The sequence below is a fragment of the Hemibagrus wyckioides genome, linkage group LG22, assembly GCF_019097595.1.
Source record: "Hemibagrus wyckioides isolate EC202008001 linkage group LG22, SWU_Hwy_1.0, whole genome shotgun sequence".
NCBI classification, from domain to species: Eukaryota; Metazoa; Chordata; class Actinopteri; order Siluriformes; family Bagridae; genus Hemibagrus; species Hemibagrus wyckioides.
In genome coordinates, this window is record NC_080731.1 from 20,578,266 (window position 1) to 20,594,302 (window position 16,037).

A 16,037-nucleotide genomic window follows, 5' to 3' on the forward strand; every position below is an offset into this window, starting at 1 on the left:
TCTGCTGAGCCTTCTTGGTAAGGGAGCTGATGTTCTGCTCCCACTTGAGCTCCTGGGTGATGGTGGTGCCCAGGAAGTGGAAGGACTCAACAGATGTCACCAAAGAGTCACAGAGGATGACAGGGGGAGGGGGCTGGGTCCGTCTTGAAATCCACTGTCATCTCCACTGTCTTGAGAGAGTTGAGCTCCAGGTTGTGCTGCACCATGACACCAGATGGTCCATCTCACTCCTGTAGTCCAACTCATCCCCATTAGAGATGAGGCCAATGAGGGTGGTGTCTTCAGCAAACTTCAGGAGTTTGACACACTGGTGACCAGATGTACAGCTGTTGGTATACAAGGAGAATAGCAGAGGAGAAAGGACACAGCCTTGGGGGGATCCAGTGCTGATGTTCCAGCAGTCAGAGACATGCTTACCCAGCCTCACAAACTGCCATCTCTCTGTCAGGAAGTCCATGATCCAACGGCACATGGAGTCAGGCACATTCAGCTGGGAGAGCTTGTCTCTAAATAGAGCTGGGACAATCGTGTTAAACGCAGAGCTGAAGTCCACAAACAGTATCCTGGCGTAGGATCCTGGGGAGTCTAGATGTCGAAGGATGAAGTGGAGGGCCATGTTCACAGCATTGTCTACAGATCTGTTGGCTCTGTAGGCAAACTGTAGTGGATCCAGGAAAGGACCTGTAATGTCCTTGAGGTAGGACAGCATGAGGCGCTCAAAAGACTTTGTTAGTCGTTCACAGAGTGGGGGGCTCTAGGCTTGTAGTTGGTGATTGCCTTAAGCCCTTTCCAGATAGAGGCAGAGTCGTTGGTTTGGAATTGCTGTTTCATTCTTTAGCTCTTCCCACCTCCTCGCTAAATCTGTACTTAGCCTCCTTGTATTATCCTTTGTCCCCACTTCTGAATGTGGCCTCTTTCTCTGACCTAAGCTGTCTGAGTTTGGCTGTGAACCAGGGTGTGTCATTCTTATAATAGACAGTGTGTGATGAAATGACGCTGTCCTCAGAAGTTAATGTGTCTGTGTACTCATCCAGACTGTTGGTGACAGACCTAAAAACATCCCAGTCTGTACAGTCCAAACACCCCTGAAGTTCCCCTACAGCTTCACTGGTCCACGTCTTTGATGTCCTCACAACAGGTTTGCAGAGTTTTAATTTCTGCCTGTATGCAGGAATCAAATGCACAACGATGTCGTCGGACTGGCCCAGTGCAATGGTCCAGCATGTTCCCCTCTCTGGTCGGGCACATAATAAACCGTTTGTATTTGGGCAGTTTGTGGGACAGATTACCTTTATTAAAGTCTCCTAGGACAATAACCAAGGCGTCCAGGTTTGTCCGTTCCACACGCAGTATCTCATCCGCCAGCATGCACTGCACTTCGGCTGGATGTAGACACCAATGAGAATGAATGAGGAGACTCACAGGGCGAGCAAAAGGGCTTGCAGTTAATGTTGAAGGCCTCCAGGTCTGGGGAACAGAGTTGAGACAGTACTTTCACATCATTGGACCAACTGTTGTTAATATAGATACAGATTCCACCATCTTTTGTTTTGCAATCTATGAAGATTAAATCCACCCAGCTGGGGTAGTAGCCCTGGAATGGGAGCCACCAGAACTGTGGCAGAAAACTGAATAACAACACAAAACAAGGAAAAGTAGAGCACAGTGAAACACCATGACTACCATTAATGTTATGACTTATCAGTATATATGCAATATGCACTGATATGGTAATTAATCTAGGCAGTAGCACATGTCTAAAGCAGGTAACTAGAACACTCACACTGTACAGAATACCTCTCTAGAACATGTTTTAGCCTGAATGTCTGGTAAGGGAGAAGATAGAAAAATCTTTTAATTTTTATGTTGAAAAATGCAACATGGGTAATAGGAGCTGAATTAACAAATGTCAGCTACTAGCTAATATTTGCTACTAGCAAATATTATATTAACTGTTATTAAGGGTTACTGTACTTTCAATTTAATAATTTAAAGTTAAACAGCAACTATAAAATATTTGTGAACTTTTTGTTCTCTTTTATCATCAGAGTCGTATGTGGCTACTGTGATAAAGACTTCACAGAGGACGACACAGCTGAGGTGGAATGTGGACACATGTTTCACATATCTTGTTTAAAGTCACATGAAGACACACAGTGTAGGAAGTGCAAAAAACAGATCAGTCAAGATTACAAACCTTGTGGAGTTGTGGCTAAGTAGGAAAACCTTGATTTACTGTTATTTAAAAAAAATAAATAAATAAAATTTATTATTATTTATTATTAAAGTACAATTCTTTCCCCTTTTACCAGAGACACCTTTCTAAAAGTGAACAGATTTAGAAGAAAGTGCAATTCCTTCTTCGTGGAGTTCATGTGGAACTTCATTAGCAGCAAAGAGCAACTAACTGACAATGTACTGAACAAACTCATGGACTATGTAAGCTGTAGCCCATCTACAGAAGGTAATTATGGAATGTAATTTGAATTATTCAGTATTTTATATTAAATTAAGTCCTGAAATACACAAGATTGAGAATAATTCCAGAATATATGATTCAATTAGAAAAAACCTTTTTATAAAGTTGTAGTAGTGAAACTGGTCTACAGAACTACACTACAAAAAGAAAATATTTGATGTTTGGTACTGCATGTCCAAGTAAACGGTATTAAAATTAATATAAAAATGAACATCCTTATCATATAACACAGCTTCCAGTGAGAGGTCCACATTACAGCAGTACATGAACCCAGACCCGGCTGTCCAGTCTCTCGTACTCAAGATCCTACTGAAATGCGGGTATTGTGTTCATTTGTTCATTTCTTTGCTCTTAGAAAAGTTTATGTTTATCATTAGAGATTAAAAGTAAAAGTGATGCACTGGATCTAATAATTGTGAATACTGACTTCTAGTGAACTGGACTGGAATGGTTTTCTTTAAGTGTATGTATTGTATGTGTAAGTGTATGTCTCCATGATGCTGAACCACTGCCACCTCTCATGCTGTGTACAGAGAGAGAGAGAGAGAGAGAGAGAGAGAGAGAGAGAGAGAGAGAGAGGGGTGAAGAGCATTTTTTCTGTAGATGCATGTGTTGCAGTCTGTATTGGTATAGCTCAATTATATTGTTTTAGCTTAATATTCTCTCTTTATGTTCTGACTTCTGACCAGTCAGAATCCAGAATCTGGTAGCACTGTGACATTTGTATTGTCGTTCTATTCTATTGAATTAAAATCACTTAGCTAAAATTAAGAGCTGCCATTTGTTTTCTGGGCAGAATGGAGGAAACAGCACCTCAGCTCCAGAGGTTCATTGAAGAGGCTGTGAAATCAAACGAGAGGAATGCTAATGAAATCTACTTCATGGTGATGCGCAGCATCGAGGTCAGCACTGTCTCTCATAATACTCCATGTCATTATAACAAAAAATATTTTTGCAGCTTTCATACATCTAATTAATCTCTTTAAAGAGCAAGTAGAAAGGTCAAGAACATTAGTGTAAAAGATTTTTTAGGCCAACAAAACTAATATTTTTACATAAACAACAATGTGCATGGAAGTAACATAAACCCTAATATCATTCCTCTCATGCAGTGCATAGAATAGCACTTGATCCAGCACATCTTGTTATTTTACCATGCCATGTATCAGCGGGAAACATCTAAACATGCCAGTTCACCAAAACACTCTATGCCATGAGATTGAGGGCACTTTATGGGCAGAACTCAACTCTGAAAAAGCTTTGATTTATTAATCTTTTTTATAACTGTACTTATTAAAATGTCCTGCAGGATCACATCCACTTTTCCAGTCAAGGATCTCTTATCAACAAGGCAAGTGAATGTCTTCGTACCTGTGTGTTGAACAAATCTGACCAGAACATGATTTCTGAGGATCTCCACACCATCGCAAAGCTGCGGTTTGCCATCACGGTTGCCTCTGAGGCCATCAGGAGTGTACTGACTGAAGGTCCATCAAAATTTTTACTTTCACATTTTATACTCTATATATTCATCTTTTAAATGTGAAATTTACTGACCTAAAACACATTAGATATATGAGACATAGCATTGACCTGGAGGTGATGCAGCATTTTTGCCTTTACTTTTTGGCACACAAAATTAATTTTCACATTAATTAGAAATTCACTGTAATTTGGATTGACCAGTGCTACTGTCCATTGAAATATTAGGGCCTTGCCATTTGTTTTTTAAATGAAACCTAAGGAACTCTTTTGTTGTTGTGTTGCAGTCTTATGCTTATGGGACAGATGTGAATGCAGTTAGAGGGGTTTATTAAGCAGTCGGCATAGAAATTCAATATGTTAGGCAAGTTTATAGTCGAAACACAGGCAGCGGTCTGGGGATCAGGACGCAGGACTAACCGATTGAGCCACCACTGCCCTAAAGAAAGATGACAGAAGAATCTTTCATACTGAGGAGTATAGAACTCTGAGGTGCAAAGAACACACTCAACACAATGGAGATAATGCTTAAGGCTGAAATAAGAGAAAAACATGAATAATGGTGAAACATCGTGAATGAAGGACCGACATGTAAACATCATGAGTAAACAAAAATCAAATTAAGTTGATCCGAAATTATTAAATCATCTATCTTTTATCACATAGACATACAAAAACATTTTTAAAAAATAAAATAAAAAAAACCTTAGTGTGATATTTCAGTTTTTACTTTTAATAAATTTAATAAAATGTGTAGAGTCTAGAATGATGTACAAAAATAAATAAATAAAATAGCATAAGGCTGCAACATAACAAAATACAGAAGAGGTCTGAATACTTTCTAATGCACTGTAAATTTAGTACACTATTATTTTTTAAACTCTAAAGCTCATATAATTCAATACATTTCAACAGACCAAACCAACCAGCTTTTTGTAGCCCAGTAGAGATGTACAACTCTTTAGGACTATTGAAGACTTATTTAAAATAATTACAGTAGAAAATAAATATCGGGCTTCATACGAGCATGACCTTGTCCTGGTTTTAATTCTAAATCTTTTTTAGAGGTTAAAGGAAAAACCCCTGTAAAATTCTGTATTTCTACTTTAGAGGTCACAGACCATGCTGAAGAGTGCAGACAGCTCTTCCGAAACTTGCAACAGCTTTTGTCTGACACAGACAATCCGTGGATACAGATATTTCTGTTACGCAACATCTGTGAGACGCATGGATTCAGCCTCGTCCATCAGCTGGGACAGAGTGAAAAGTTTCAGTGGACTATACCAAGTCAGGTGTTACAAGAACAGGTAAAAATCTGCATTTTTATTACAAAGCTGTCATTTTATTCTCAATGTAACACACTTTGTGACCCCAGCAGGACATGTCTACACAATCAGTGGATCAGTTCCTGGTCTATGGACAAATGTATGAGAAGATAACTGCCGACTCGTTCAGAGCTCTAGAAGAGCCTTCACACGAGATTGCACAGGTACTGTACATAGATTTAAATAATAATCAGAATTACTAGTTTTATTTATATTGTTTGTGTAGAAAAAAATGGTGATAAAGTTATCTGTAAGAACAAACATTTAATGTGTATGTGCTAATTATATGCTATTTTCTAGCATATAACCTAATATAATTAAGATGTAAAATGGAGATAAATAAATATCATGTAATATTGTAATAAATATCAGGAAATGTCGTCTCATGACACCAGCAACTTTATATAATGATTTATGTGTTTAACAGGAGTTTGATGAAAGCGCTGTGTGTTTCCGAGTGTGTATGGCATTAGCTGCAGTCAGACAGGCCTCACAGAATACAGCCTCAACCAACAGTACAGGCTCTCTGGTGAGATTTCTCCATACAGTTAGAATGATTTTTATTTTACATACATCAGTGCATGATCATTGACTCCTGTGTAATACCTAGATGTTTCTGTTGTGATTAAATTATGCAGATTTACTTGTATTATTTTATGTGGAGGCCTGAAGTTTACACCTTTATTATTAACATAATAAGGTTCTCTAGTTTAGATATATATTGATAATATTGTTGCATGAATATTAGGGGGACCTGCTAATGGGTCTTATACAGTCTTTATCACACACATTTCTCTGTAATTAATTTTAGATCTCCAAGATGCGGATGAAGTCAAACACAGACCCTAGCTGGGGACAGCTTGTTAAAATCTGTGAATCAGAGCTGGAGGATTTCAGTCTGTCTCAGATTATTTTACACACTGCCCTAGTAGCACAAGTTTCTACAGCGCCAGAGATGAAACTGCTGAACGCTCTGTGCTTCAGTCCAGGAAAATGCAAGGTTGGTACTTTACAGAGCTAATTTCATCAGTGGTTTGCAATTGTTTTAAAGTTTTGTGAATATTTACCTGCCAGTGGAAAGACCAGTTCATGAGATCATGTACATGATGGCATTTTGTGAGAAAGTCATTTTCCTTCTACGGTGAGTCCTGTTGTAGAAAACACTACATTTTTGCTAAAAACATTTAGGTTCTATTTAGTTTAGTATTTGTTGGCATTAAATATTAAACTTCCAACTCAATCCAGACAGCAGAATCTGGTATCTTAAAAAAAAACAACAACAGCTGAACACCTCTAACCTCTACCATGAAAACCTAAACTGACTTGTTCTCACTAAAAAAAAAACCTCTTACCCTAACTCTTATACCTGTGCACCCTGTTCTATGAGCATTAAAAACCAGAGGCATGTTATGCTGTATTACTAAAACTAGAGTTTAGTGACAATAAGTCAGCAGTAAAATATATACATGACACAGTGAACAAAGCTAAGTAGTAGGTAATGGGTTCCCTTTTGGTGGGAACTCAACACTGCTTCATGTCTGACGCTATGGGAAAGCTTCATTGAGGAAGTTGTGTCTAAAGCTCTGGTGTGCACACACGAATTTAAAGGCTCGGATAGGACATGTGACAAAAGGAATATGTGCCAGTAAGTCCAGGCATCTAGGGCATCTACAACACATTACTCCGGCTTCTTTGTCTTCAGAAAGCCGTCTGTATATTTGTTGATTGTTTGTCCAGTCTGTCTACACTAGGGAAAAAGATGATATTTAAAAGACTAGGCGAAAAAAAAGAAAGACATTATGGCAAGCCATAATTTAAGAATTGTGTGCATCCTGCATGTAGGAAGCCTGTGCACCCCCTAAGTCGTGTAGTCACCTCAGCCCTTGTGGGGAAAGCCTACACAGCAGCAGGCCAAGCTGGTGCGTCCCTGCACACCATGGCGGTCTTGCAGGCCTACCAGGCAGACCTGCTGAAGGAACTTGAATGTGGCAATGGATTTAACCCTAAAACATCTTAGGCCGTTGATCGGCACCAAGAGGGGAAGCACCAATCGGTGGTGATCAGACATTTTATCTCCCTCCTGCAGTGAGCAGCCTGGGCTGTCTTCCATAGAACATGTTCCCCTCCCAGACTGAGAGTCAGGCTTTTACAGACACTATTTTATTGGTCCCAAGAAAGGTTTGGGAGCTGCATCCAATTTTGGACCTGTGGGCTCTGAACTGTGCACAGAAGACATTCAAGTTCAGGATGCTCACAATCAAACTTATTGCATAGCAAATCTGGACTGGTTTGTGACAATAGACCTCAAAGATGCCTATTTTCATTTAGACATTCTGCCAGAACGCAGGAAGTCCCTCAGGTTCACTTTCGGGGGCGAAATATACCAGTATTATGTTCTTTCTTCTTCATAAGCATTTACAAAGTGTATGGATGCTGCCCTGGCATTGCAGCATCTTCAGGGCATCCATGTACTAAATTACCTGGATGACTGACTCATCCTGGCCCAGTCAAAGGCCATGGTGGCCAGTCATTGAGATGCTGTGCTTGCCTATATTTGGTCTCTAGGCCTCAAGTTGAATCCAGAGAAGTGTATACTTTTTCCTTCTCAGAGAACCACCTACTTGGGGGTAGTTTGGGATTCCACCATGATGCAGGCATGTCTGTCTCCTGCTTAGTTGGCTTTCATACTGTTAGCAGTGAAAGCTTTTTGGCTAAGCCAAAGCCTCTCTGTTGCCGAGGTGCAGAGAGTGCTTGGCCTCATGGCAGCAGCAACCAACATAATCCCTTAGGGTCTGCTTCATATGAGACCGTTACAACTCTGGCTCAGGGGTGCAGGCTTTCATCCTCAGAGACATCCCCTCAGTGCCATAAGGGTTATGTGCCATGGGCTTCGTACCCTTCTTATGTGGAAAAGACCCCAGTTCCTGACCTTGGGTCCCGTTGCAAAAACATAGACGCAAAATAATGAATGTCTCTTTTTCTAGCTGGGGAGCAGTCTTGGACAGCCACCCCACCCAGGGTCTCTGGGAGGGCCCGCATCTCCCATGGCACATAAACTGCCTGGAGATGAGGACTGTGTTTCTAGCACTGAAACAGTTTCTCCCACAACTCACTGGCTACCATGTGTTGGTGCACACAGACAGCACTACAGTAGTTTTCTATATCAATCATCAGGGTGTTCTGCCTTTGTTCTCTTTGTCTAGGTTAACCCAGCAGATTTTGCTCTGGGCAGAGACCAGGTTTCTTTAGCTAAGAGCGGTTTTCATCCCAGGAAACATAATTTGGGATGCAGACTTCCTGTCGAGGCAGGTGATGAGGCCCCTGGGTGGTAGTGGAGACTCTGTTAAATGCTAGGGCTCCGAAGTGTATGCTCTGAAGTGGAGGCTTTTTCACCTCTGGTGCACACTGTCAGGACCCAGTTCACTGCCCAGTCGGTACAGTGCAGGAGTTCTTGCAGTCTCGCCTTTCTCAGAACCTGTCCCCCTTTACTTTAAAAGTGTACGTGACCGCCATTACTGCGAACCACAAACTTGTCCTTGGGGCCTCCTTGGGTAGGCACCCTCTGGTCTCTTGGCCATCCTGCAGACCATGCCTCCCCTCCTGGGAACTCTCTGTGGTCCTAGAGAGGCTGTTGGAAGCTCCCTTTGAGCCCATGGAGTAAGCCTCTGAGACGTTTCTGAACCTAAAGACGGCCTTGGCCTCCCTTAGAAAGGTAGAAGATCTGCAGGAGATCCACCCCCTGCTTAGAATGTCTGGCATGTCCAAGGCTATCCTGCACCCCAGGGTGGTATACCTCCCCAAAGTGCCCAGGATGGTGGGTTGTCCGGTCATCTTGCAGGCCTTCTGTCCTCCGGCCAGTGAGTCGCAGGAGAGGCTGCACTTGCTTTGCCCAGTAAGGGCCCTGAGAACTTATGTCCACTGCTCAAGCTTGTGATGTAAGTCCTCCTCCCTGTTCATCTGCTTTGGGAGCCAGAACAAGGGCAATCTGTTCTCCAAGCAGTGCCTGCCACACTTAGTAGTGGAGGCCATTACCCAGGCCTATGAGGCGTGTGGTATTGCTTTGCCTCTAGGTGTTAGAGCTCACTCTACTAGGTGTAGCACTTCATCAACCAGCATGTGCCAGCGTGGGTATTGACTTTCCCATAGCGTCAGTCATGACGCAGTGTTGAGTTTCCTTGATAGGGAACTACACCAGGTTACATATGTAACCTGGTTCAATGAGAGGGGACAATGATGCTGCGTTGCTTGCCACACGGTAGGCTTCCACTCGTGCTTCCTTCAGACAAGTAGTAATTATATAGACTTATAGGTGCGTATTCCCGTCATCACATGTCACGGGTTACATACGTGTCACGGGTTAAATACATAACCTGGTGTAGCACATAAGGCTAGCTCATGGACCTAGCTCATGACCATCTGGCCATTTCCACACATATCAAGGTCTGCAGCAGACAGTTCACACAGACAGGATCAACAGAATAACACATTTGCAGGAAAATAAAAAAAAATAAAATGAATGAAATTTCAAATAACTGAATTAAAAGAAACTAGAAACTAATATCATGAGCAGTTCAACTGAAGACCCTGTTAGCAACAGTACAAACTACTTTGCTGTAATTTTGGTGGATTTATAAAACTCGAGATTATTCAAAATTGTCAGACAAATTGAAAATACACATTCCTACATTATTCAGTACAGCTAATGATGATGAAGGTTTCAGGGTGTAAACAGCGGTTGCACAGTGTGGTTATGGTGGAACTTGAACAGCACTGAGGAACACAGCTAGCTCTAAATACTTCTGTAAAGGTTTCTTTGATGATCAAGATTCAAGATTCAAGAAGCTTTATTGTCATTTCCACCACATATATCTGACGCAGTACATAGTGAAATGAAACGTTTCTCCAGGACCTGGTGCTACAGAAACATACAACATTTAGTTTAAACGCAAAAAACTACAACGCAGAGCTAGGACAGAAGTTTGTCCAAGCCACATAAAGTGCAAAGTGTGCAGCTAGAATAGGAATAGGATCATATTCCTTTTCCTCTCAAACACACTTTTCTGTTGTACAGGATTCCTTCATCCCAACTATGCCTAACTCAGTAAATGAAATAAAAGACTGGATTAAAAACTGGGCTGAGGATGCCAAGAAATCAGCAGCTCATGCAGAACATCTGAAAATATGGGGTAAGATTTCTTCCTTCTTTAATTGATTCATCTACATAAATAATGACAAAAGCATTACTTTTCTCTATAAAGTGCACTACACTATTTTTATAATGTGTGTACAACTCCCCTTTATGGAGTGGTAGCTGTGTCCTTGTGGACTAGAGTTTTAGTTTAGAGTTTTGGACTAAGTATGGATTAGATTTAGTCACACATAGTAAGAACTCTGCTACTACACCTCTTGATCAGGGGCAGCATCTGTACACACTTTGAGGGCATTGTGAGGGGTCATAAGAGGATGCACATCTAGGGCAAATTTAGTTCACTTTTTGTCTTCATTTTTAAGTGATCTATTTTAAGTATCTATTTTAATCAACTTGGTGTTTGGTGACTTTTGTGGTCTTTCTTGCCTCCATTTCCTGTTTGTTGTTTAATAGACAGGATATCATCAGGATGGGAGTATCTGGTGCTCATGGTGTCATAACTCATTTCTCAGCTTGTTCACACTTCACAATAAATTCCTTTTATAAATGAATTTTCTTTCTCTCCAGTGTGTCGGTGTGGGGAACCTGTTTTAATTGGCAATGTGAGTAGCAGCTTCATCTTTCAATTAATGCTTTTGTATTTGTTCATATTTCAGCTTATACTGTAATAACACCATGGATTCTTGTGTTTGTGTTGAACCTAGTGCGGGGAACCGTGGGTAAAATCAGTGTGTGCTAACTGTGGCAGTGATGTCGGTGGTGGGGGACACAAACCAGTAGAAGGTTTCACAGAGTTTAAGTAAGTGTTAAATGCCTACATGTAAAGAGCTTCAGCATGCTTAATACCAGAATTGTTCAACATACACATGATGTTCACCTAATGCCATGTGCCATATGTGATAAATGCCGTAGGTTTTTCCATTCTTAGTTATTTTTTTATTAACAAGAAGAAAAAGAAGTTGCATTTTATGAGTGAATGCATCTTTTGATTTTTAGTCATTATATCATTAATAGAAAGGGCTACTTGTAATAATACTTGTTGTAATTTACTTGTTGAAATAAGTAATGCACAGGGCAGCGGAAGAGGTCACAACCTTGGGGATCCTAGCAGTCGGAAGGAGCAGGTTGGAGAGAGGGGTCTTTATGGTGCTAACCTTCACTTGGTGCGAGTTTTAATACACTCCTCTATGATCTGGGGTACGACTGAACACACTGAGGTATGTTCCTAAAAAATTTTTTTAAATATTCCACTGTCTACTAGCATGTTTGACAAAATAACTAAGTAGGATGTGTAGAGGCTGAGAACATTAGCAGGTGAAACATTTAGCTAATATAATGTTTAATTTAGTAGTGCCTGTAGTTTTAACAGGAAGTGTTGAACTATGTGATGTTCTTGTGTCTGTGTTGCTCAGGAGGTTCAGAATCTCACTGAGATGCCACAAGAAGCACACGATGTCAGGAAGCACCTCCTTGATCACCTCCAGAAGGACATTGAGCTGCTCGCCCAAGCTTTAGGAAAGAGTGAGCAAGATGCTGAGATGACCGTCCACTTGTTTCTGAAGTTCATCTTGGAGAGCTCCTCTGGTAATATCTCTGCTCTCCATTAATTTGTTAATGAAAATAATTGTATCAGTGCCAGTTAGGAGAAATCTCCCTTCCTACACAGCAGGAAAACTATTTACAGTATCTCACAAAAGTGAGTACACCCCTCACATTTTTGTAAATATTTTATTATATCTTTTTATGTGACAACACTGAAGAAATGCCCCTCTGCTCCAATGTACAGTAGTGAGTGTCCAGCCTGTATAACAGTGTAAATTTGCTGTTCCCTCAAAATAACTCAACACACAGACATTAATGTCTAAACTGTTGGCAACAAAAGTGACTACACCCTTAAGTGGAAATGTCCAAAATGGGCCCAATTAACCATTTACCCTCCCCGGTGTCATGTGACTCGTTAGTGTTACAAGGTCTCAGGTGTGAATGGGGAGCAGGTGTGTTAAATTTGGTGTTATCGCTCTCACACTCTCTCATACTGGTCACTGGAAGTTCAACATGGCACCTCATGCCAAAGAACTCTCTGAGGATCTGAAAAAAAGAATTTCTGCTCTACATAAAGATGGCCTAGGCTATAAGAAGATAGAAGACCCTGAAACTGAGCTTCAGCATGGTGGGCAAGACCATACAGCGGTTTTACAGGACAGGTTCCACTCAGAACAGGCCTCGCCATGGTCCACCAAAGAAGTTGAGTGCACGTGCTCAGCGTCATATCCGGAGGTCGTGTTTGGGAAATAGACGTATGAGTGCTGCCAGCATTGCTGCAGAGGTTGAAGGGGTGGGGGGTCAGCCGGTCAGTGCTCAGACCATACGCCACACACTGCATCAAATTGGTCTGCATGGCTGTCATCCCAGAAGGAAAGATGATCTACTAAACATGATGCACAAGAAAGCCTGGATACAGTTTGCTGAAGACAAGCAGACTAAGGACATGGATTACCAGAACCATGTCCTGTGGTCCGATGAGACCAGGATAAACTTATTTTATCTAAGATACAAGTGTATCTTGCCTACAGTCAAGCATGGTGGTGGGAGTGTCATGGTCTGGGCCTGCATGAGTGCTGCCGGCACTGGGGAGCTACAGTTCATTGAGGGAACCATGAATGCCAACATGTACTGTGACATACTGAAGCAGAGCATGATCCCCTCCCTTCAGAAACTGGGCCACAGGGCAGTATTCCAACATGATGACCCCAAACACACCTCCAAGACAATCAAGAAAGAAGATAAAGAAGCTGAGGGTAAAGGTGATGGACTGGCCAAGCATGTCTCCAGACCTAAACCCTATTGAGCATCTGTGGGGCCTCAAACGGAAGGTGGGGGAGCGCAAGGTCTCTAACATCCACCAGCTCTGTGATGTCATCATGGAGGAGTGGAAGAGGACTCCAGTGGCAACCTGTGAAGCTCTGGTGAACTCCATGCCCAAAGGGTTAAGGCAGTGCTGGAAAATAATGGTGGCCACACAAAATATTGACACTTTGGGCCCAATTTGGACATTTCCACTTAGGGGTGGAGTCACTTTTGTTGCCAACAGTTTAGACATTACTGGCTGTGTGTTGAGTTATTTTGAGGAGACAGCAAATTTACACTGTTATACAGGCTGGACACTCACTACTGTACATTGGAGCAGAGGGGCATTTCTTCAGTGTTGTCAGATGAAAAGATATAATAAAATATTTACAAAAAAGGTGACAGAAAACGACACAGAAAAATTAAGTATCTGTACAAAGTATTTGTGTTGAGAAGAAACTTTGTGATGAAGCAGACTTCAGAGAAACCCTACATTGGCCTGTAGTTCTGCAGGAGAAGCACATCTGAGATGGGATTTTTCATTAGCATTTACAGTAGACCACTGCCGTTAAACATAAAAGAAGAAGGATTTTTAGCTGTAACAGGCTGTAGTATGGTAACAGTAATCTTTTCAGATACATATGTACATGCAAATTACTGACATGGTGAATTTTGATGGCTCTTATTATATCCCACATATACACCGATCAGCCATAACTTTGTGAGCAGTGCCAGGTGAGGTGAATAAGACTGATGATCTCCTCATCATGGCACCTGTTAGTGGGTGGGATATATTAGGCAGCAAATGAACATTTTGTCCTCAAGTTGATGTGTTAGAAGCAGGAAAAATGGACAAGAGTAAGGATTTGAGAAAGTTTGACCACTGGATCAGAGCATCTCCAAAACTGCAGCTCTTGTGGGGTGTTCCCGGTCAGCAGTGGTCAGTATCTATCAAAAGTGGTCCACGGAAGGAACAATGGTGAACCTATGACTGGGTCATGGGAGGTCGAAACTCATTGATGCACGTAGGGAGAGAAGGCTGGCCCGTGTGACCCGATCCAACAGACAAGCTACTGTTGCTCAAATTGCTAAAAACGTTAATACTGGTTCTGATAGAAAGGGGTCAGAATACACAGTGCAAAACAGTTTGTTTTGCGTATGGGGCTTCATAGCTGCAGACCAGTCAGGATGCCCATGCTGACCCCCATTCACCACCAAAAGTAACAACAATGGGCACATGAGCATTAGATCTGGACCACAGAGCAATGGAAGAAGGTGTCCTGGTCTGATGAATCACTTTTTCTTTAATATCACATGTATGTCCGGGTGCGTGTGCGTCTCTTACCTGGGGAACACATGGCACCAGGATGCACTATGGGAAGAAGGCAAGCCAGTGGAGGCAGTGTCATGCTTTAGGCAATGATCCCCAGATCTCAATACAACCGAGCATCTGTGGGATGTGATGGAAAATCAAATCTGATCCATGGAGGCCCCACCTCATAACTTATAGGACTTGCTGCTAACATCTTGGTGCCAGATAACACAGCACACCTTCAGGGATCTAGTAGAGTCCAGGCCTCAATGGGTCAGGGCTGTTTTTCAGCAAAAGGGGGACTAACACAATATTAGGCATGTGGTCATAATGTTATATCTAATCGGTGTATATTATGCCTCTATATAAAGCTAACACAGTCCAAATGTGGTGTTTTAGATCTCAGAAATTGTTAACTCTGTGCTGTTATCATGTAGAGTCCAACATCCAGATCCAAATAATAGACAGTGAGGAAAAACGGGAAGAATGGGAGAAAGTCATTCACCAAAGACTTCAGGCCTTCTTTCAGGTAAGGTTTTCACTTTTTACTTTTGCTCCAAGGCTGAACGTTTTTTTATTTTCACCAGATGGTTCTCAGACTGCTTTCATGTAAAAGATAAATGTTTTTAATTACAAACTTTATGGTCAACATTATGATGGCACTAAAACAGTCTTTTGATTTGAATCTTATTATAATTTTGATGTTTCTGAAGAATTTGGAGGCAGAGTTATTGGAGGTGCAGAGTAATATGCTCGGATTTGCTGGCATGGGTACTTTGCAAAAAATGATCTACAGTAAGGAGCCAGCGCTGAAGGACCAGCCAACCTCTGGAGTGTTCAACCTTCCACTGATGTGGAGCTTCACACAGAGGATGACCATCCAACGCTTCAGTCATTTAATTGAGCTGAAGGATGAAAGGAAGAATGTTCCTCTGCTCTCAGAACTCCTGAAAAGTGTAGGCCTTTTTATTACAGTGATTATAATTTGTTCACACATCATTTCTACAACTCTGAATGTAGAGAAAGTAGCTGATCATTACTATGATGATCTGTCAGTGAAAGTGGTTACATTTTATTCATGAAGTACATTTTAAACACAAGTTGACTGAGATGCAATAATTAGACTGATAGAATACAGATTGCAGTACCAACAGATACAGATTAAAACTTATTAAAGTCTTGAAGTGTTTTTTATGTGTAAAAGTGTCAGGACATGTGCAATACTAAGTAAGGTCTTTAGAAATCAGAAAAAATAGTAAAGCACAGTGTATTTTTTATACAGATTATACATTAGTGAATAAGTGAGTGAATGAATGAATTAATGACTAAATAATTGAGTGGGTGAATGAATGAATGCAAGGATGAAATAATAAATAAGTCAATCGGTCAGCAGTGGCCAAGTGTATTTGCTAGTGAAGCTGTAGGTTTGCATTCTAACAGGAA

General features: G+C 41.3%; 1 protein-coding gene across 2 annotated transcripts in view; it reads left to right on the plus strand.

The window, feature by feature from the left end:
• Positions 1–16,037, plus strand: part of LOC131343011 (E3 ubiquitin-protein ligase rnf213-alpha-like) — a 71,856-nt gene that overhangs the window by 50,228 nt on the left and 5,591 nt on the right. The window contains exons 47-62 of one of the 2 annotated variants that reach the window (XM_058374350.1): positions 2,049–2,216; positions 2,313–2,464; positions 2,712–2,799; positions 3,276–3,381; positions 3,789–3,966; positions 5,072–5,268; positions 5,337–5,450; positions 5,714–5,815; positions 6,098–6,286; positions 10,358–10,472; positions 11,003–11,037; positions 11,140–11,234; positions 11,499–11,652; positions 11,848–12,019; positions 15,032–15,123; positions 15,308–15,550. In XM_058374350.1, the coding sequence (XP_058230333.1) occupies positions 2,049–2,216; positions 2,313–2,464; positions 2,712–2,799; positions 3,276–3,381; positions 3,789–3,966; positions 5,072–5,268; positions 5,337–5,450; positions 5,714–5,815; positions 6,098–6,286; positions 10,358–10,472; positions 11,003–11,037; positions 11,140–11,234; positions 11,499–11,652; positions 11,848–12,019; positions 15,032–15,123; positions 15,308–15,550 (2,200 nt within the window). The remainder of the gene's footprint in view (positions 1–2,048; positions 2,217–2,312; positions 2,465–2,711; positions 2,800–3,275; positions 3,382–3,788; positions 3,967–5,071; positions 5,269–5,336; positions 5,451–5,713; positions 5,816–6,097; positions 6,287–10,357; positions 10,473–11,002; positions 11,038–11,139; positions 11,235–11,498; positions 11,653–11,847; positions 12,020–15,031; positions 15,124–15,307; positions 15,551–16,037) is intronic. The other variant, XM_058374349.1, reaches the window with a different exon arrangement.